General features: G+C 44.2%; 1 protein-coding gene across 2 annotated transcripts in view; it reads left to right on the top strand.

Annotated features, from left to right (window-relative positions):
- uba7 (ubiquitin-like modifier activating enzyme 7) overlaps positions 1 to 23,753 on the top strand; it is a 226,259-nt gene that overhangs the window by 56,619 nt on the left and 145,887 nt on the right. For both annotated transcript variants that reach the window (XM_084316792.1, XM_084316791.1), the window contains exon 16: positions 16,156 to 16,366. In XM_084316792.1, the coding sequence (XP_084172918.1) occupies positions 16,156 to 16,366 (211 nt within the window). The remainder of the gene's footprint in view (positions 1 to 16,155; positions 16,367 to 23,753) is intronic.

The following is a 23,753-nucleotide window of genomic DNA, read 5'->3' as shown; positions in this document are numbered from 1 at the left end:
ACACTTGAACGTGCTGTATCCAACCAACTTACTGCTTATCTCTTACAGAATGACCTCCTAGACCCCAATCAGTCTGGCTTCCGGACTGGCCACTCCACAGAAACGGCCCTCATTGCGGTCACAGAGGCACTTCACTTAGCAAAAGCGAAAGGCCTCTCCTCTGTCCTGATTCTCCTAGATCTATCTGCAGCCTTCGACACAGTCAACCATCAGATCCTCCTCGCGGCCCTCGCAGGAATGGGAGTGGCTGGATCTGCGCTGACATGGCTGACATCATACCTCAATGACCGCTCCTACCAAGTGTCATGGAGAGGGACTCTGTCGGCCATCCGCCCCCTCCGGACGGGTGTCCCCCAGGGCTCGGTCCTAGGACCCCTTCTCTTCTCCCTCTACACTAAATCACTGGGTAACATTATCACATCTCATGGCTTCTCATATCATTGTTATGCCGATGATACTCAACTCTTCCTCTCCTTCCCTCCCTCAGATATCCACGTCTCTGAGCGGATCTCGGCCTGTCTGTCCGACATCTCCGCCTGGATGACGACCAACCACCTCAAACTGAACCTAAGCAAAACAGAATTGCTCCACCTGCCGGCCAAATCCTCCCCCCTGACCGACCTCTCCATCACAGTCGAGAATGCAGCTGTGACCGCGTCGCCGACCGCCAAGAACCTTGGTGTTGTCCTCGACGACCAGTTGAACTTCTCTGCTCACATCGCAGCGACAACCAGAACCTGCAGATTCCTCCTGAGCAACGTCAGAAGGATACGCCCCTTCCTGACAAAAGAAGCCACCCAACTCCTCGTCCAATCAACAGTCATCTCCCGCCTCGACTACTGCAACGCACTGCTAGCTGGCCTCCCGGCCACTGCCACCAAGCCTCTTCAACTCATTCAAAATGCAGCGGCCCGCCTGATCTCAAACCTACCGAAGTCAGCCCATGTCACCCCACTTCTTAGGGACCTGCACTGGCTCCCCATTGCTGCACGTATCCGCTTCAAGGCCCTCGACCTAGCATACCGTGCGGCAAAGGGAACCGCTCCCGCCTACCTCCGGTCAATGGTCTCTAACTACACACCCTCAAGACCCCTACGCTCTGCGTCTTCTGGCCGCCTCAGATCTACTCCTATCCAAGCTCCCGGAGGGTCATCAAAGAGAAGCCGCCTATTCTCAGTCCTTGCCCCACAATGGTGGAATGAACTACCCATCCCAGTTAGGACAGCCGAATCCCGTCCAATCTTTCGCCGTCGACTAAAGACTCACTTCTTCAACCATTATCTGAAATGATAAAAAAAAAAAAAAAAAAAAAATCTAACCCCGACTAACCTTAATGTCATGCACTTGTCCTAATAAACTAACCTACACTGTAACACGCAACACTTTGATGAACATTGTTACTCAGCTGATAGAGTTATACCCTTCTTGCTGTCTTGTCGCACAGAACTTGTAAGTCGCTTTGGATAAAAGCGTCAGCTAAATGACTAAATGTAAATGTAAATTATTCACCTTACGTATAAATACGGTGCAGGTGGATACAGCAGTTAGTTAACCCAACAAGTTGAAGCCTTCACCACGAGTCAACGACCAAGTGAAGTGAGCAACCTTGCGTCTAAATAGAGCACTTAGAACCGCGTGCGAATAGGATAGTAAAAGTGTCAGAGCTTAGTGAAATAACGTCAAGTTCGACCTAATTAAATGTGAAGTACCGTGCACAGGAGAATCTACACCGGCAAATGCAGAGCCTTTTCCGGCTGGATTATACTGCTTTTGGTACTGTGGCGGCTGGAGCAGAGAACCGTCTACCCCGCTGCTGTGTGGGATCTACCCGTGAGGAGCATCACTCGAGCCCGTCTCTAGGAAGAGGCTGGCTGGCTTTCATCCATGCTGTCCCGCATACTTGGATTATAGCTGCTGCTTTTGTCTGCCGATCGAGGGGAGTATATGTACCGCCTCCCGTAGCTGGAGCTTATTGATTCCTCGTTGATCCAGACTTTTGCATCCGAACATTCCTCTCCCCTGCTGGCTTACAACCGGAGGGAACCCCCTTAGTATCTCCAGCTGACCTACGAGTGTGCCTTATATAATTCTTATGCTACAGGTGGTATTAATTATCCCCATCGTAATATGCTCATGGACTTACACTCTTGACCTATTCATGCACATTCTTCGCCATACAAGCGCGACCCTAATTCTCAATACTGTAATCTAATATTGCTGCTCTTCTAATAAATATTCCAAACAGGACTTTCTTTGTTAAGCCGTGTTATTGTGTGGGTGTTCATCATATATACCTGTGTACTGTATGGCCAGTAATTAAAGTACATAACTCAGTAGTGGTTTAATGATACCATACTCTCAATACAGTCAGGGAATTGTACCCCTCAGTTACAGTTATGGTTTGTAATGCGACCCCAATTGCATGACACAGACAGGTAATCAGAGTTAGCCAAAGCAAGTATATGATTTATTATATACAAAAAAAGCGGCACTCAGCCTTTAAGGGGGTAAAAACATCAACGTCCATGAACACAAAAAAGGCGGCACTGTGCCTTTAACGGGCGAACAGGCTGGGTGAAAAGTAACAGGAATCCTCTTCGTCCTTACACCGAGTAGGGCTCTGCGGCTCTGCAGCTCTGCCAAGGAATCTTCTTCCTCCCGACCAGACGCTGCCGACGGGCAACGCAGCACACAGGGGGTCCGTGGGGGACGGGGTGAGAACACGGGCATCCTCCCGTGGAGTAATAGGGAGCGATGGCGAGCCTCACCCCAGGAACGAGGACCATGAAGAGGGAGTAGGGAAGTAGCCGGCAGGACGTCTGGAGTGGGAACACTGGAATCCTCCCGTGGAGTAATAGAGAGCGAAGACGGTGTCCCACTCCAGGAAAACGGCGACAGGTGGTGATGAATGAATGAATGAATGAAAACTTTATTTAACAGATTGCAGAATGGGTACAATACAGTACGGCTCAATACATACAATTGTTAAGGGGATGCAGACCTGAGAAAGACGTTTGTCTTGTTTCCATCAGGGTCCCCCATTTTCAATTCATATAGACATTTATGACATACACAACATACATGACATTTATGGCATAGGGACATATAGGTATTTAGTACTGATACATTTGTGACATAGGCGGTATTCAAATATACAGTACTGTTACCCCTAGATCCTGACAGAGTATATACATATGATGGGGAGGGGACTGTACATTAGGAGGGGGTGGGTGGGTGGGAGGGAAATATACATACGGCGGGGAGGGAATATATACATGCGGTGGGGAGGAGACTGTCTATTAGGAGGTGGTGGGGGTTTTGGGCATTTACGGTGGCCAGTTTCGAATTGCAGCCTCCCGTAGGTGCTCTTTAAGGGCGGTTTTGAATGTGGGCAGGGATTCACATTCCTTTACAGCTTTGGGTAGGGCGTTCCACATTGTTGTGGCATAATTGCGAAACGTGTTTAGTCCCTTGTTTGAGCCGAATCTGGGTTTAACATGATTTGTTGAGCTTCCTCTGGTGTAGTGGTTGTGGTATTCACTGACCTTTGGGAAGTATTTTGACATGTACATGGGCACCCCGGTCGTATAGTGTATCTTGTAGACCAGGCCCATTGCAAGTTGCTGTACTCTGTCGTCTACTCTAAGCCATCCTAGGTTGGCAAAGTGGGCAGGGGTGAGGTGGGTTCTGGGGTTCAGGTCAAGTAGTAGTCTGACCAGTTTGTTTTGTGATGTTTGTAATTTTGTTTTAAGCGCCTTTGAGGTGCTTTGGTACCATGAGGTGCACGCATAGTCATAGTACCCTTGAATGAGTGCTCCTGCCAGAGTCTTCAGGGTATTCTTGTTTACCAGAGAGGAGATCCGGTACAAGAATCTAGTTCGTTGGTTGACTTTTTTTATTACATTGGATGCCATTTTGTCACAGGAAAGATTTGCCTCTAGGATGGAACCCAGGTAGGTAATTTCGTCTTTCCTTGTGACAATATTGTCACCCACTGTAACTGAGAAGCCGTCGGTCTTGCTGAGTTTGTTATTTGAACCGAAGAGAATGGACTCTGTTTTGCCCATGTGTAATGATAGTTTGTTATCAGCGAGCCATATGCAGATTTTGCCTAGTTCCGTGCTGAGGGTTTTTTCAACCTGCAATTTGTTCTTGTCAGAGACCAGCAGGGCTGAGTCGTCCGCAAACAGGAACAAGTTGCAGTCACAGGCTGACGACATGTCATTTGCATAAATTAGGAAGAGTAGCGGTCCTAGTATGCTTCCTTGTGGAACACCATGGGTTGCACGTCGTCTCACGCCGGAGACGCGGCAGTAGATGGTGGTAACAAGAACGACCCAACAAGGAGTGGAGGGGAGTCTGCAATACTAGTACTCTCCCGAGCTGATCGCAAACTCCCATCAGGTGCGTGAAGGAGAAAAACGGCACACCCCCTCGTTGGGCTGCATGCAGGATTCCTCCAGCCCTCACAGTTAAAACGAATAACAGGCTGAAAAAACAATTAGCCTATTTAATAGGCTAAACAGTGTTAAAGGCAATATGCCTCGGAACATTGGCTATAGGCTTCTAAAACAAGGTCCGAAAGACGTTAGCCTAGTAAAGACGCTTAGGCTAAATGTCTATGGCTTGTTATTAAGCATCGTTGGCAGATTATTTTTAATAAAGTGGAGCATCTCATTCTCTGCCTTTTTGGATGTAAGTGTTCCTGTGTTCATCCTGTCATAATCACGGCGAGAGCCTTCCTCACCCCTCCTCCTTCCACACCATCACGGCGAGAGCCTTCCTCACCCCTCATCCTTCCACACCCTTATATGGGCAGCATCCGACCGCAGCATTCCCACGCTGCCAGAGGGACATCAATCAGCGAGGCTGTGAGGGATTCCCTCATCAACAAACCCCTACATCAGCCCACGGATCCTGCTCTCCCTCGTCGCAGTGTTACCTAACAACCTAGGTACGACGACGCACTCTAGCCTTGCTACCCTTTCCTTGTTGCCTGCATTGTCCTAATCTTTGTTCTCCCTGTGCCCAGGACCACCGCTCCCGAGACACCACCCACCTGGACGCTCCTGTGCTGCACGAGGAGTGCACCTGCTCGCGCGTATTCGCACAATCCTGTACTTGTATACCTGTCTGCTTGGGGCCTACATTAAAACCAACCTAAAACGCTCCATTCTCTCTCCTCCTGTGTTCTGCTATTGGGCTCCGCCACTGCTGCCCTAACACATCCACGATGTTGGATGCAGCGCTGACGCCCACGCTCGACTACAGCAACGACAATGGCTTGCGCGAAGTTAGATGACACCATTCCAAGGGAGTTTTGACAACGAAAACACCGTCTTAGGCCATGGTTAGACTAGTGTATTTGTGGCGTTTTTTTATACGTTTTTGAATACGTTTCATGTCCCTATTACACAGAAATGCGTTTTTTGGCGTTTTTTTTTGGATACGGCTGAAACGCTAAATTGTGTTTGCGTTTTGGAGAAACGCAAAAAAACGTGTCGACAACAGCGTGTAGTCTGCACGGAGCCGTTGTTGCGAAAACGCCCATGCGCAGTAGATACCATCTGCGTGCCCTTCCGGTGACAACAGTGTGTGTGTGTGTGGGTGTGTGTGTGTTTGGGACATAGCTCCGTGTCCCAAATAGCTTCAGCTACCATGTGTTGTCAAGTTATTGTTATAAGGACCCCAGTCCAAGCTACAACAGTCTGCATTCCCTTAACAATTGTTTGTATTGAGCCGTATTGTATTGTACCCATATGCAATATGTTAAATAAAGTTTACATCCATTCATTCTGCTAGCATTACCGATTGCATGAGCAGCTGGCTAACGTGAGCTATCAGGATTCAGACCCTGTTAGCTCAGAGCTCCTCTTTCAACTTAACAAGCATTAAACAAAATGGCCCAGTCATCTATTCACCTTTGTTTAATACACACAGCGTTGTCTCTAATGTTATCTAACTACTGATAGCTCGCGATATCATCAGTTTGGTGCTGGCTAAGTAGCGTGAGCTAACGTTAGCTTCTAGCCACAATGCTATATTGTTATAATGGCATACTCCATTGACGTTAGCATGCAGCTAACAATGCTACCGATCTTTTTTTAGACTAAACTATCCGCTCTTGGTGGTCACTTGTGTTGATGTTAGTTTTGTTTCATCAACAAATGACAGGCAGAACACACAGTGAATGTATCCGTTTTGTTTATTGCACTTTTATTAGGCTTTGCTGAAAAAGAATTGCTGCATTGGGTAACTAGGCAAAAGATGGTGGCCGCCTTGTTGACATTTGCTTTGCAGGCACATTCAAGTTCTGATTGGTTGAAATTGCCTTCATGTTTGCCACCTACTGCTTTGGCAGTGTACTACATCAGTGTGCTCGGGTGACAAAAACGGAAAAAAAACGAAAGTGTGACTCGAGGCGCACGACGTCGCGGCGAAACGCATATGACAACAATACGAAGATGAAACTAAAGGTGTAACCGCACCCTTAGTGTTGCTGCTGGGAAAACGAAAATGTCAGCTAAAACGCCGTTGCCGTTTGACTTGGACATGCAAACGAAATCATTCGAAAATGCAACGTTCCTGTTTTCCCCTCGTGTAACCAAGACACTGTTTGTGTTTGGTGAGATTTGATGTAAGCCTCCTTAAATGGTAGAGAGGCTACTTGTCTTGTTGTGTCATTATAGAGGAGCAAATAGCCTTTCTAGAGTGAAGAAGACCCCCCACCCATCCATGCAACCATTCCTATGTCTCTGAGTACTGAGGATATCATATATGCATGTGCTGTAGGAATATGCTCTTAATAACAGGACCCAGGGGCAGGGGATCTTTATGGGGACATAGCAGGTCAACAGTAGATAGTAATCACATAGTACTGGAGCGGTAGTGCTATGTGACCTCTTGGAGGGCCCTTATGTAAACAAGACAAAAGTATTTTTCTAGTTTTCATCCTCTTTGCAGTTGTTTGTATTGAGCTGACTATTGTACCCATTCGGCAATCAGTTAATAAAGTTTTCAATCAATCAATCAATAGAAGTGGTGACATCATCTGAAAGCTGGGAACCTGAAGATTAATTTGAGATGCAGCTCAGCACTGTGTCAAGTTTTTCTAGTCTCAAATCTGTAATAGTGTGTTTTGGTTTGGCGCCTATTCAGATTCTGAAGGTTTAGAGTGTATAAGAGCTTAGAACAGGGGTCAGGAACCTTTGTGACTGGGAGAGCCATAAAAGCCAAATATTTCTAAATATATTTCATTGAGAGCCATATAGTATTTTTACCATATAATAAATTAAATATGTCTTACTTTTAATGCGACTTCTGGTGCTGCATGGTTTTGCTGATGGCCTTGTAGTCTGGTTCATACGTGGTGAGGTTGAGCTTCATGCAGGCGTTGAGGCTTCCATCAGTTAAACGTGAGCGTAGGTTGGTCTTAACCTGTTAAGCCTTAAGGTCCCCCTATAGGGGGACCCTGCTTTTCTTTATCATAAATCGATCAATAGAGACCGTATTAGATCCCCAATTATCATATCATTGGGTATCATTGGAAAGCCACACTCATTGGCTACAACCCTGTGCAAATATTTTCGAGATGGCCAAATGATTGACGGAGCTAGAGCCCCGGGAGTCAGGGGTGGTAATGTGTACTTTTGCGTACTTTGGGGCACGCCTCACATATCGGCATGTAACTCGAGAACCGCTGAACGGAGTTTGTCACCTGAAAGGGCAATCGACAGGCAACAAATATGGCTTTAATTCTATCTATATATTGTATTAAAAGAAATGCACACCCGAGCCACTAGAGCTCGGCAAAGAATCGTCCACATGTGGGCCCTTGGATGTTAAGAGGTCAATGTTTTTAAATATTTTTTTTGTAGCCAAGAGTAAAGACCATAACCATATCAAAAACAGTAGTCAAAGTGTATATTTTCATTTTTACCGATGTTATGTTTTATCGGAAATAAAAATTTATCGGAAAATGCTAATTATCGCAAGAAATGACTAAATCCAGATTCAACCCTGCCATTGGAAAGAGGAGCATTTTCCCTATCCATAGATGTATGATTTGGCCATAATATGGTCAAGGTCAAGTTCAAGGTCAAATATGAATTTATAATTAAAGTCGATTATCATTAATTACTGTATCTACAAATCCTTCTGTTTAATCATCTTCCCGCGGTTAATTTGCTTAGATTTTCATGATCTCAATAAGGTGGTGAATGAGCTCAGTGAGCATTTATCCAATTTTTTTTTAATTTTTTATCATCATCATCAAAATCATAATTAATCATAATTAATTTATTCATTACAATTTTCTCAGCCTAGTAACAGACACAATATTTCTGACACTGGAAATACATACCCCCAGGTCCCTAGATGTTCCTAGATACCAAGAACATGCAAATTGACCTTGCAGAAGTGGAGCAATCTTCCATTTACTTAGGCATGTACCTTTAGGCGAAAATGGTCTACAGATTTGTTCCTCATATGCGAGAATGACTGCTCACATGCATATGTAGAGCCAAACATGGTCAATACAGCAATACTCACACGCTGAATTGGGAAGATACCGCCCCCTATCGTCTCTCCCTGTATAACTGCACCCCATTACTTTAGACTGACGAAGGGGGGGGGGGGGGCAGTTTCCTCATTTTACTTTTCCGTCAAGGCCAACTGAAGAATCCATTGTGCTCGCCGGCCCGGAAAACGCGTGGATTATGTATTTACAGTACCCAACACTGTAATCAATAAGCGTGATCGATATTTGGAATGGCGATCAGGAATTGGAATAATCTTTTTGGATAACATCTGATCTGAGGTAAGGAATTAAGATATAAGCGTTTGCCCTATGCGTGTGTGTGTGTGTGTGGCTGTGCGAGCGATCAGGAAATGAGATAATCGATATTTCAGCCCGCTTCTATAGCGTGCATAAGTATACATATACTATCGATAATCTAGCGTTTATTTGAAAAGGATTCATAAATAGGCAGAAAAATTACAAAGTTTTTGTGTATCCAGAATATTCCAGTAAATGCCTTTTATCACGGAATCTTTATATTTTCCTTGAAAACGAGGGCTTTTCAAAATGCTATAAAACGGAAATGAAGCGATTAAAAAAACAATCCGTTTCAACAATGTTGACTGAAAACAAGTCATTGATAAGCGACGGGCAGATTAGACACATAGCCATGATTTAAGACAGAGATTATGCGTTCACAACGCTATCATTGAAGTGGGTGCTGGCATTTAACCATGCTTTACCATGTTAATGGCCGGCACTGAAAGTGTTAAGTGACTTGAACTTACTCATCCACATGTCTGATGCCTTCAGGTCAGCAACTTCCAGGTCAAAGTCTCCGATAGAGACCCCGGGGATGCATGTCAGGTCGATTTTGTCCACTGCACACACTCATGTGGATGAGTGATGAACTTGAAAAGACCAGTGCGCGCACGAAATTCTCCAAAACGTGCTTTGAATGACTGGTGCAGAATGCAATGAAAACTTAGGATGGCTCTCTTTTCATGTTCACGGAGAAGCGCTACAAATCCTTTGTTCTTCCCCAACATACAGGGTGCACCATCAGTACAGACAGAAATAAGTTTATCCATGGGTAGTTTTTTTTCTTTAGCAAACTCCATGAAAGACGTGAATAAATCCTCTCCTCTTGTTGTCCCTTTCATTGGCAAAACAGCCAAGCTTTCCTCACGCAGTGTGTCACCTGCAGCATACCTGGCAATTATACTGCACTGAGATAGATGGCTAACGTCTGTTGACTCATCTAACACGAGAGAAAAGTATGTCCCGGCGTTTATGTCTTTAATTTGTGTTTCCTCGACTTGATTTGCCATCATGATGCTACGATCGTGCACAGTTCTTGCTGACAGGGGCATGTCTTTTATTCTTTTGATTATCTTGTCTTTATTTGGGAAGTCATCAAACAGTTCATTGGCCACATCAAGCATGAATGTTTTAGCATACTCACCATCTGTGAATGGCTTTCCATTCCTTACTATTGCCAAAGCACCTGCAAAGCTAGTGGAATTCCGTCACCTTGCTTGGTCCACACACGTAGTTGCTGCTGACTCGTCTGCACTCTCCGCTGTAGCTCCTCGCATGCCCTTTTCCTGCTGTTCCCAGCTGGATATTTCGATGCAAATGAAGCATGGTGCGTTTATGACCATTTCATCTATGCAATTTTATCATTGCATATTAGACATACCGCAGATCCTGCTCTCTCCACAAATGCAAATGCCTCTGTCCACGCAGCCTGGAATGCACGGTAATCACCGTCTTTTTTTCTTTTCGCCATGTTTTCCGTTACAAGGGTTGAAGCGGATAAACTATTTGTCTATCTGATCAAATTGATTTCTTCACCTTTACAATGACCCGGACATGCTCGCGAGCCATTGGTTCCCGACCCGTGAAATTTATCTTCAAAACTTCTGTTTACTTTTAAATTACACAGTATTATTAACACATTGGCGGCCACTGGGATGAGTCTAATATCACTCTAGACCAGTGGGGCTCAACCAGTCGATCGCGATCGACAGGTAGATCGCGGGCTGATTTCAAGTAGATCTTGATTAATAAAATTCGATTATTAAATTTATTTTTTTTTCTTTGCTGAAATCAACTCTTCCTCTCCTTGTTAACTACAACAAGCAATGCTGTTTGTTATTTAAGATGAGGTCAGACTCGGCACTGACAGATTTGTGTTCATTATGCTGCTTTTATAAAGCCTCAAATGACGGCTTACAATATACAATTTTGGCTGGTAGCTCTCGGGCTAGGTGGTAAATAAAAAAGTAGATCTTGGTTCAAAAAAGGTTGGACACCCCTGCTCTAGACGACCAGCATATGTAAACAGACTTGGGGCTGTTTGTAGAGCTAAATCTATACTTTATAGTATTGCTATCTGTCCATTCTCATTGTCAATTGAGACCATAAACCGTCCCTTCAAAATGGCGTAAAAAAAAAATTCATCAATACGTTATATAAGCGTTATAAGGGATTCCGGCTAGGATATTTCCTGGAAGGCTAGATAAAGGGCTAATAGCTACTAACGTTATATCCAATGGCATTTCCGTTATACAGAAGCTACAGTTTAAACTCAAACTGCATATGATCGGTACGATCCTCAAGCATGTATGCATGAAAGGGGGGGGGGGGGCGGGGGACGTTGTTTCTTATTATTGATTACCAATAACCGTGTTCGTCTAAGTAGCCACATAGGCTGATCAAGTTCAAATTTCTTTATTAGTTGTCATACAGAAGTACAGAATACTTTTATACAAAATGCTTCTTTCTGTTTCGCTCCAGAGACTGTGCTAGACAAAAGGATAAGTATAAAATTAAATAAGTATAGCAAGTATAAAATAGAAGTCACGTACGTAGACACAAGTGTTCAGTATGTACATATGTACAATGTTCAATGCAGAGTAGAAGTAACTGAGTTACCATACAATATACTATACAATATACTAATATACAATATACTATATAGTGCAAAGCAGAAATGGGATGAGGTACAATTTAGGTACAATTTACAGTAAGGTGTACTGAGGTATGGGTTGTGTAGTGCAAATTATTTGCCAATAAATATAAAGTGTGTTTAGGTGTTCTAAAGTGTGTAGAGTAGGTGCTGCAGTGAGTTGTTTGTTTAAAGTGAGTGTGTGCGTGTGGATGTGTGTGCTGTGAGTGCTTTTGATGGTTGTTGCATAGTGTTATTGTTCGTTCAGCAACCTGATGGCCTGGGGATAGAAGCTTCTTCTGAGTCTTTCTGTGCTTGCCATGAGACTCCGGTATCGCTTGCCTGACCGCAGCAGTTCAAGGAGGCAGTTGTTTGGGTGGCTGGAGTCTTTGATAATTCTCTTAGCCTTACCCATGCACCGCTTGTTGTAAATGTTCTGGAGAGTGGGAAGCCCCCCTCCAATTGTGCGTTCGGCTGAATGGGCCACTCTCTGTAGTCTGCTGCGGTCTTGTGCGGTGCTATTCCCAAACCAGGAGGTGATATTGCCAGTCAGGATGCTCTCTATTGTGCATGAGTAGAAGTTCTTAAGGATCTTCTGACTGACTTGGAACTTCCTTAGGTGCCTGAGGAAGTAGAGGCGTTGCCGTGCCTTCTTCACAACACTGTCAATGTGTGTGGTCCATGTCAAGTCCTCGGATATGTGGACTCCTAGGTACTTGAAACTGTTCACTGTCTCAACTGGTGCCCCGTCGATGCTGAGGGGGCTGTAGTCCCTGACCCCCGACCTCCTGAAGTCCACAATCATCTCTTTTGTTTTGCTGACGTTCAGGGAGAGGCAGTTCTCCTGACACCACTGCGACAGATTCTCTACCTCTTCCAGGTAGGCCCTCTCGTCGTTGGCAGAGATCAGGCCCACCACTACTGTGTCATCAGCAAATTTGATGATTGTGTTGTTGTTCCGCTGTGCCACACAGTCACGTGTGTACAGGGAGTAGAGGAGGGGACTCAGAAAACAGCCCTGGGGGGCCCCTATGTTGAGCGTGATGGATGAGGAGGTGCAGTTGCCTGCTCTTACCACCTGGGGTCTACCCGTCAGGAAGTCCAAGACCCACTGGCAGAGGTCATAGTTCAAGCCCAGGTCCCTGATCGGCTGGTTGAGTATCATAACAAGGCCCGATCTGGCTGTAATTTACGTGAAAAAGATCTTACCATGAGCCGGTTGGATCCGCCAGACCATTTCCCAGTTATCGATCGCCATCTGATAGATCGATATGTCCATTGGCTGATGATAAATCCCCTTACTGCACACTGAAATCCGCAATCCAAAACGTATTCCGTGCAACAGACAATAGCTATCGCTTCAGGGGAGTAGAAAACTACATTAAAAAAAAAAAAAAAAAAAAAAAAAAAGACAACTTCGGCCACAGGGAACACTGCATTATCGCGATAGCGCCCCTAAGAGGATCTGGCCGGTAATGCACTTTCTCGAATTCAAAGAGTAGGGTACATCTGCAGTGCAGCTCGGCGACCTTGAATAGGTTATTAAAATGGAATAAAAGCCAAAACAACTTGCCACGGATATATCCGTCCTTCGGTCCTTTAAGCATGGATTCGAAACACGGATATATCCGTCCTTGGGCGCCATTGTGTTAAGAAATATCACAAAAAAATATATATATTTTTTTTTAACTTAAAATTGTCTGGGAGCCATATGTCGTCACCGGAAGAGCCATATATGGCTCGCGAGCCATAGGTTCCCGACCGCTGGCTTAGAACGTTAGGATGGAAGTGTATTGATGGCCATTCTGAATGATGATGATGGCCATGGCTGAATTATGTGTTTGTTGCAGAAATGTTTGGGTTGATACCACTTGTTACACATATTTGGTGCAGAATTTAACCATTTTTGACCACTCGAGAATTAATAAATTCCTCCCAAATACCACATTAAGACCTTGAGGAATTCATGCTGTGAAACTTTGACATTTTGAGATTTTTGTAAGAATTGCATTTTGGGTGGAACTTCTGCCCCCTTATGTTCAATATACCTAGGAACGCCATGCATCCTCTGAATGACCTAGGTTTCTAGTTTGTGGTCTAAAAGTCTCGTGTTTCTTGAGGCTGTGATTATCCTAGAGGTCACAATAGGTCATTTTATACAGTGAAGTCAAATTTCAAAGAATGGTCTCACTACAATGAAATGGCTACTATGGGGACTAACATCATCACACATGAATACAACTGGGCTCATTGGATCCACAAGAGTCTCAGCTTTCCAGTCGTACCCAATACTATGCAATTAAAAGACGGTGTAGGTATAAGTATATAGAAATACTCAAATACACCATTTTAGAATAGGCAAAAATAACACATATACTATTATACATTATAGCCTACTGCAAACTGCATGCATAAAACTTCATGGGATTAGCACATGGTGGGCATACATATAAAGACTTGTGGCTACCCATAGAACCAATTTTCATTCAGATATCGGGACCCCTTTGAAAAGGTCCATGGCAGTTTTTCCCTCACCAGAATTGAGCCTAAATCTGGAGCATAATTTACCCCCCCTCTTGACAAGCTAGCATGCCATGGTTCGTACCAGTGGAATCCTAAAGCTGTCTAGATTCACGATAGCCGTTCTGGACATAAGGCCTTACCTGTGGCAAGAAAGACATTATGAAAGTCTGGGGGAAAGGACTTCAATTAAATTACAATATAAAAACAGCAAAGGGCGGCTGGGTGGAGCAGCGGACATTGCGCTCGTCACCAACGCATGAGACACCGAGTTCAAATCCGGCTGTCGGCGTTGCCTCCGGCTTGGGCCGGCCGTCATACTGGCTCAATTGGGAGAGTCAGCGGGTGGAAGTCGATGGGTGGTAATCTGGACGTTGTGGACAGCGACTCCTACAGGTCGGTTGGGGGACGCCTGCACAGCAGAGACAGGAAATAGCGGGGGTAGTGTGAGCCTCCCACACGTTACACCTCGCCAATGAGAGTCCCCGCTGGCAGGTGAAAAGATGTGACAGGCTGCCTCCTCGTGTACCGGAGGGGACACGTGATGCAAGGCTGCTATCCTCCCTACTACCGAGATGTGGGGGGCATATGCGAGCAACGTTCAAGACAGGGGAGGGGAGAATTAGAAACAGCGAAATTGGGATGGGAGAAAAATAGAAAATAAGGAGAAAAAGTGGATAAAAAAAATATATATATAAAAACAGCAAGATCCTTCATTATGAAAGAGTAAATGCTTCCATGCATTGTCAACTCTCATCTCCGTCCCAAGAAATGTATTGTCACAGTGATGTGGATCAGCCACATCAGAGGGAGACTTCTTGTTTTGTTTTCCTTCGTTAGATATCCTCCTAACTGATTCCATGTTACCTGTTTGGGCCTGTATTCAAGTGTTCTTGTAGAAGGTAGAATTCGCACACATTGCTCTCAAAAACAGTTTGATTACATTACATTACAAACAACAGGCCCTTCATTACTCACAAATGCTGTTTTTAAGCGTTGCCATCTGCAGGACTGTTTTCCCCATTACACAGTGAGTCTGTGCTCTGCTATTTCCAGAGGCACAGGTCCTCCTGCACGCCACTTTCTGCCAGGGGACAGGGTTCAAATCGCACTGGAGCTATAGTACTGGGAGGTACGTCCCATCAGTGTTGTCACAGGAACAAGCCAGGCATGTGGACACTGCCCGCGGAGCGGCCCACCACACTACCACCAACAACAACAACAACAACAACAACAACAACACATTAAACACTTCCTTCCCTTGCTATGAGAGTGAGACGGTACACGATACCCAGCCGTTAAAACGGTTATTAGTATCGATACATTTAGAATAATAGCCTGATGCCATATTTTCTTTGAAATTGAAGCGTTTCACTCGACTAAAATAGAAAACTGAAAAGAATATTATTTATATATATATAAGCTGGGTGAAGATGGGGAGGACATGCACCGGATTAGAACCCCGGACGCTGCGATTATACTGCAAGCGCAGTAACGTGGTGTGGCACCCCGATTTTTTTGGTTTTTGGTTTTTGCTGTGATATTGTTTTAGAACCGGTATCATGATACTTGATAGCTGGTATCGGTATCAAAGTCAAAATGTTGGTATCGTGACAACACTAGTGCTGAGTGGGAAATAGAAGTCCCCCAACCCACTCTCCTACTTAACCAACTACTGTAGATCCTGACACATAACCATTCTCCTCTCGCCGTTAGATAGAGCAAGTTATCTTCCTTACAGAATGTCTTCACCTTCTCGGTCCAGGTCGTTGGTGGCTCCCAGCAGCGGGGGCTTGTGTTTTCCAGCAGGTAACGCTCCTGCTCCTAATTTACACAGTCGAGTCGTTAAACGATTACCGCTGGAATTTAAAACGTGGCCCCTGCCAGAACAATAAGAGTCAATCCGCTTCACTCTGGAGGTCAAACCCAGGGAGGAGGTGAGAACATGCAATGTTGTTATGCCAGAGGACCTTGAGATGGTTTAAATAAACCTGTTAAAGCCAAACTCATCCTGCCCACCCACCTCACAGCATCCGTTTCTTTATCGTTTGGTCCCCCCCTCCAACCGCCCCAAGTGTTTCCACTCGGTGAGGACTTTTCGTACATGTCCATTAGTTGCTCCTTAATCTCACGGAGTCACTGTTCTGTCCTGTTCCCCCTGCAGGGATACAGGGTTCGTGGAGCAGACGCTGGGCCGCGGGGAGGCTGAGGCCCTGGAGGTTCTGGAGGGGGTGTGGAGCAGCCTGGCGTACGGGAGGACCGGAGGGCTCCGTCCGGCTGGCTGGGAGGACTGTGTGGCGTGGGCTCGCTGCCGGTGGGAGACCCTCTATAACAACCACATACAACAGCTGCTGCACTGTTTCCCTCCCGACCAGGTAACGACAGGCAGACAAGAGTTTAAACGTCCCCCAAACGCCTGCAGTTGTGTTCATGGACACTCGGGGGGCGCTGTCGTGCACGTGCGTCCGCTGCATCATTTTTGCTTGTAATAGTTTCAAGTTCAAAACAATGAGGTACAAAATGCTAATTTCTTTTTTTGTATGCAAACATGCAAAAATGAGGTATGTATGTAGTGCAAATCTTTTTGTAATAAATAGATACAAATATGGTGTAGTGTTAGAAAGTGTTTAAAGTGAGTGTGTGCAATGAATGCAGATGGATGGGTTAGTGTTTGAGCATCCTTATGGCCTGGGGATAGAAGCTCCTTTTGAGTCTCTTTGTACTGGCCATGAAACTCCGGTAGCGCTTGCCTGACTGCAGCATTGCAAAGAGGCAGTTGCTTGGGTGGAGTCCTTGACTATTCTCTTAGCCTTGGCCCTGCAAGTTGCAACGCCTGTTGTAAATTTCCTGGAGAGTAGGAAGCCCACCTCCAATTGCCGTCTGCTGCGGTCGTGTGCGGTGCTATTCCCAAATAGCACCGCACACAGTTTTTTTTTTATCTCAGCAAGTAGATATACACTGCGTATCACATATGTATCTACAGTATGTATATGTACCAATGATTATAAAATGGCCCATTTCATTAAAGGAGCACTTCACCAAAAAAAACTATGCTAATTTATTTGGTACATAATCTCACACATATCTCAAATCTTTAAACCGTTTGGAACCCATTTGTTTAGTTTGACAGTTGTTGAGAATCAATGAGTTATAGTTGAACACATCCTCCCGTGACCTCACCGGAAGACACTGAATCCTTGTGCCGAATAACTGCCGAACTAAACGAGTGTGTGCAAAACAGTTGGAAGCTTTGGGAATATGTTTGTGATTATGCCCAAAATCAGCATTGTTTTTTGGGGGAATTTCTCCATTATTCAAACACTTAACGCAGTAAATGAGCACAGCAGTGAAAACAGCTGTTTCCTCAGGCTTGAGGAACACTGTGAACACATTTTTCTGAAATGCATCACCAATAAACATCTCCCAAGTGCCTAGTGTAAGTGTCTGTAATCTGGTGTGGTATGCAGAGAGAGGGTGATGATGTCACATGTTTCTGTCACAGCTTCGGGTGGGGGGGGGGGGGGGGGCATGGGGAGGGATTAGTACCAACCCAAACAGACCCCACTAACCCCGGTCCCCATGTCCCAGCAACAGGCCCTGTCTAGCCGGCTCATAGCCCTGCTAGATGTGGGTCAATAGCAATTCCACTGGACCGAGACTGATTTCATTCTATTCATATCCTGTCTGAGTGAAATGCATAGAATTTATTTTTCTCTCTTTCACTCTCTTGGGAGCACGACGTTGTCTTCTGGTATTATATTCAGTCAATGCTGCTGAGCGCCGACTCTCACACCTATACCTTTACCAATTCAATTAAATTCAAAGAACTTTACTAGTCCCGCAAGGGGCAATTTAAGGCATGAATATGGCAAACAGCTGCACTTCCAACACAGAACAAGCTGCACTTCCAACACATCCAAGACAGAACAAGGGACAAGAGACATAGATGACACTATTAACGCACAAGAAACATGACACTGTTAGAACAGGATCCTTATATAGCTGATCTGTCAGGTCTAATACATTAATTTGGTCAGTACAAAAGTGCATTTTGGTCAAAAAGGTTAGAATCAAGGGGTCAAAAGGTGCATATTAGTGAACTGACCCATTAAAGGGATAGTTCTGAACTTTGGTAACCCATTCCTATTTCTTACTTAACAATGTTGATTCATTGGTAGAGCCCTTCCTCAGTTTCTCTCAATGGGGTCGAGCTCCTGTCTGTACTGAGGCCCCCTGAAACGTACTCCACAGTGCACACAAAGTAGATTCCAGTGAGCCTCGGTCAGCTTGTACAGACGGGAGATTGACTTTGCATTGGTTTGTGGCTATCTATCCGAAGCTAGTAGTATGAGGAACAGTGTGGATTGCACTGAGAGAGGACGTCACCCTACCGATCAATAACGTTATTGATTCTGATTCTGATTATTTAATTGTCATGGCTTTTTAAAATGTACATACATTCAGAAAAAGGTGGGATGCTTGTTTTTCCTGGCTCCTCAACCATAGTGTCTGTATATATATATATATATATTAGGGATGTCAGATATTATCGGCCGACCGATATTATCGGCCGATATCGGCAGTAAAATGTGATATCGGAAAATATCGGTATCGGTTTAAAAAAAGAAAAAAACAATAACAATATTTGTTATATATATATCAAGTGAAATTATTAGTTACCTGAAATTATTCCGTTTTTTGGGGTGGGAAACCCTGCATATATCGGTATCGGTTGATATCGGTATCGGAAATTAAGAGTTGGACAATATCGGAATATCGGTATCGGTAAAAAAGCCAATATCGAGCATCCCTAATATATCCCAGGGATGCTCGATATTGGCTTTTTTACCGATACCGATATTCCGATATTGTCCAACTCTTAATTTCCGATACCGATATCAACCGATATCAACCGATACCGATATATGCAGGGTTTCCCACCCCAAAAAACTGAATAATTTTAGGTAACTAATCATTTCACTGGATATATATATAACAAATATTGTTATTGTTTTTTTCTTTTTTTAAACCGATACCGATATTTTCCGATATCACATTTTACTGCCGATATCGGCCGATAATATCGGTCGGCCGATAATATCGGACATCCCTAATATATATATATATATATATATATATATATATATATATATATATATATATATATATATATATATATCCAGTGTAAAAAGCAGCAGTGTGTGCATGTAATAAGTGTGCTTGTGTGGTGTGTAAGTCTCTTAAGGTGCTTTTGTCTGTCTGCTCATCTGATCATTTAGAGTCTATCCGTCAGTAGTCTGTTTGCCCGGATGAAGTATTGGCAGTGTTGTAGTCGAGTCACTAAATCTCGAGTCCGAGTCAAGTCTCGAGTCCCCAGTGTTTGAGTCCGAGTCCAAATCCGAGTCACCAAAGAAGAGCCCGAGTCGAGTCCCTGTTACCCTAGTCTGAGTCTGAGTCCAAGTCAGGTTGAGTCACCTCCACTCTGGTGGTCAAAGAGCTGACATACAAATAAAAAAAGGTCTACATTAAACATGAATGACACAGCGGTCACCATTTCAATGGGAGTTTATTTACTTTGTGACACAATAGCCAAACAAATGCACTAGCCATCAATATCTTATGCCAAATGATTAGGGCCTATTACAAAAAGAATACAAAATAAATAACTGGGGTTAGGGTTCCAAAAACAAATCTGAACTATCCCTTTAATCAAAATGTCAGCGTGAAGCTGGTTCTTTTAAACCTACGGGCCCTTCCTGGGGCCCATTTACCACTGCTGCTTCTCTGTACCGTAACTCCGTAAGTATTTGCGCTATCGGAAAAAGCTCAGCGCCGTCTGAAAGCCAAGGAGTTTCTTCACATATATTGCCAAAAACTGTGGGAGTTATTAAGGAAGTAAACACAAGTAGAATTCTACCTGCTTCAAGGTCAACCACCAAGGTCAAAATTCTGCCTAGAAAAAAGCGAGTACAAATTTGCCTAAAAAGCATCATCTAAAAGGCCAGGGTTCAAACTATTTATTGCAGTTGCATAATAGTTGTTCAAAATTGACATGTGATAAGCTAAATTGATGGTCAATTGCAGTGTCTACTTCACTACAAACCTTTAAAAATCCCATTCTGATTTTTAGTTTTCCTTGTCAAAACATACAGTAAGTTCAACCAATAACAGACATTGAAAGCTGAAGTAGTTCTGAAAAAAGGGTGAAAAGCACTTACTCACAGCACATTCTCTGACAATTACACAGCAATAACAACTACATATACCCAGGTGGACTGTTTCAGGATTAGGTCTAAAATCAACACAAACCAAAACAGAGAGTCGGGAAGACGTCCTGACCTACTGTATGCTGTTCAACTTTTTAGTTCCTTCTTTGTTATCTTTCTCCCTGTTCTCTCTTAGAGGTCGGCTCTACGAGGGAAGGCTGTAGTTTCAGTTTGGTCATTCTCGCCCACAGAGCTTCCTGAGGAACTAAGATAAAGCAGCCGCCAGTTTAACGTTCATAAACGGCCCGCTAGCAAACAAAGATGATGAGCTGCGTAAAACAGATGGATTGCCGCACCTGTATGTGTGCATGACATGGCAGATATTGTGCCTGGGTCTGATTCTGAGTACTACCTGTTTAGATATCATCCGATACAGAGCCCCATTGGTTTTTACTGAACACGATAGACTGGAGAGAAGTGATTGAGATATAATCCACTCCAGCAGGTCCAGTAGGTCCAGGTCTGGGGCAGCAGCAGCTCAGGAGGTGTAGCGGTTTAACCCTTTCACTACCACACGACGGAAGGTTAACCCTTTCACTACCACACTACAGACGGTTAACCGTCTGTAGTGTGGTAGTGAAAGGGTTAACCTTCTGTAGTGTGGTTGTGAAAGGGTTAACCCTTTGTCGTGTGGCAGTGAGACGGTTAACCTTCATTATTTTCGCCGTGAAAGGGTTAACCCTTTGGTAGTGTGGTAGTGAAAGGGTTAACCCCAACGCTTAATATTGAGTATCTGCCGATACCGAGTCCCGATCCCATATTAGTATTTTCCTAGATAATATAGCAGCACGGTGCACACTTCAAGTCCATTAAAGTTAGTCAAAAACATTTCAATGTAGGTAAGATATGATTGGGAATTGATTAGCTCTGCTTAAAGAAAATAAATGCCTACATCACAGCTTTCCCTTAAGGGTTTTCATTCATTTCCTTTTTTTTTTTTTTTATTGGTCTTTTTCCCCCTCCATTTTCCTCCGATTTTCTCCCATCCCAATGTTAGTCGTATGCCAATTCCCAGTCCCTTCCTGGTCGCTGCGCACTTACCCCCCACAGTCAGATCATCTGGGAGAGTGGAGGCTACCACGTGCTTCCTCCGACACACGTCCAGCCAATCACCGCTTCTTTTCACCTGGCAGCGCGGATTCTCATTGAGAGGGCGTAGCGTGTGGGAGGACCACACTATCCCCCTCACGTCCAATCCGCGCTTAGCAGGCGCCCCGACCGAACTGTAGGAGTCACTGTTTACAACGACCCGGACCCACCCCGCCAGCTTCTCCCACCCTCTGATACAGCCAATTGTATCAGTGCAGACGGCCAGCCAAGCTGGTGACAACCCTTCATTCATTTCTTCTAACAAAAAAGGATCTGAATTTGATTGGGCTTAATATAGCTGCCGATCAATACCAATCAATTAAAACATGCAGTGATCGGCTGCGATTCCGATCTGTCCGATCCGATCGGGACATGTAAAATGCTTTGAGTGTCAGAAGACTAGCAAATCGCTAAATAAATGCTGTATCCATATATCTTTCTGTAAGAAATGCATGTCATGTCCATGACTCTTGTTATCAGCCTTCAGTACTTCTCCTGATACTGGTGCTGTATGTTAGCCTGGTATTGACCTGAAGAGGCAGTGTTGGAGCTGTTGTTGCAGCTCCAGGTTATAAATTGGTATAAGATAAGATAAGACATTCCTTTATTAGCAGCATGGGGGGGGGGGGGGGGGGGGTACAGGTATGGGCATGGAAATAGTAGACATAAATTAAATGCAGGCAATAAAATTATAGTACAGTAGAAAATAAAAATAGGCAGTGTAAACAATAGAATTAACTCTGAATATAAGAATATGAGCAAGTAGGCAGTGTAATCAAAGGTACAGATGAGAGTCTGTATGCCCTATCAGTTATATTAAAAATAAATATGGTTACAATAAACACTAGAATCTAAATATATACTATGAGTAAGTAAAGTATACAGTATACATAAGGTACCCTAACTGGCATGATATACGTCATATGTTATTATAATAATAATAATAATAATAATAATAATAATAATAATAATAATAATAATAATAATAATAATAATAATAATAATAATAATAATAATAATAATAATAATAATAATAATAATAATGCAGGACTGGAGAAGTCTTTATTTGGCATGCAGTGACACACATGCGATGGGCGGCACAAACACACATGTAATTGTTGGGTCGCCGATGCGAGTCTCTGCACTTGACCCATCCTGTCGTCCTTCCCCCCCAAGGGCAGCCGGGAGCAGATAGGGGCGTCGGCGAGGGACCGCGCCCCATGGACCAATCCACCAAGTGCTCCTGCCCGCCTTCGTCAGGGACGCAACAGCATTAGCGATCTGTTGTGCATGTTTTTCCATTGGGTTTCTCTTATCGGGGGGGGAACGACAGTGTTAACCACTACACCACCGTGCCGCCTTATACATTGTAGTCCGTGCAGTTTAGTATGAAGTGAAAACCAGTCCGTCCTTGTGTGTTTGTGTCGTGCCTGACTATGTTTGTCTCACTACCCCTGCCTCACTACTGTAAAGCCACTTTGACTTGTAGAAAAGCGCCATAGAAATCGCTCAACACTCAACATGTTTCACGGGTGTGTGGGTGAAATACTCAGCCATCATTAGATTATCAGTACGACATTGACGATTGCAGTCTCAGGCTTCTTTAGCTTTGGGACAGTTCCTCACAAGTGACTGCCTGTTACTGTTTTAGTGCTTAATAAAATAACATGTGATCACATGTGAGCGAGTGGGGTTTTCCCCCCGTAATGCTGAAAGAGGCACACAACTGTCGCTGAGATATTTTTATTATGCTTGTCTTGTCTCAGCCGTAAGCCAACAGAAGCCTGCCTTTGTAAAGGGGGATACTGCTGATAGCCCCCCCCCCCCCATAGAGAGGAGTGAACAGACAGACACTCTCATCAGGTTTGCTCTCCCAGCATATGGGCCAGTTGTCCAGATCAAAGCAGCCCCCAGCCACCCACCCAAAGGTCCCTTGTTCCTTTATCAGGCCAACAAATTGCCAACACACACCTGATAACAATATTAGGTCTGGGCTAATAGGAATGTGGGGCTGCATGGTGTGGCAGATGACTGTCAAGGGCAAAGTGTATTTTCAACGTGGACTGTATTCATCTGGGATACTTATGTATACATCGTGTTGTAAGCCACAGTGCGTAAGTATAGCCGTGACAACTACAAGGACCAGACGTTTATTTGCTGTTGCACTGTTTGCGAACGCAATAATTGACAGGAAACACCATGTGGGTCCAAACTGTTCCCCTAGCAACATAATTCCAGTTAAATATGTTATATAAAATATTGTTCCTCGCAGCAGTATTATAAAGATTTTGGGATAGAATTTGAATACAAATTTAAAAAGCACCATGACAATTGTATTACAAAAAGAATAATAATAAGACATCAAAAATATGTCAAATCACACTATAATTTACACTGGGGGAAAAAT

This window comes from Notolepis coatsorum, assembly GCF_963971535.1.
Source record: "Notolepis coatsorum genome assembly, chromosome: 6".
NCBI lineage: Eukaryota > Metazoa > Chordata > Actinopteri > Aulopiformes > Paralepididae > Notolepis > Notolepis coatsorum.
Note: the sequence above shows the minus strand (reverse complement) of the source record. Positions and strands in the feature narration are given on the sequence as shown.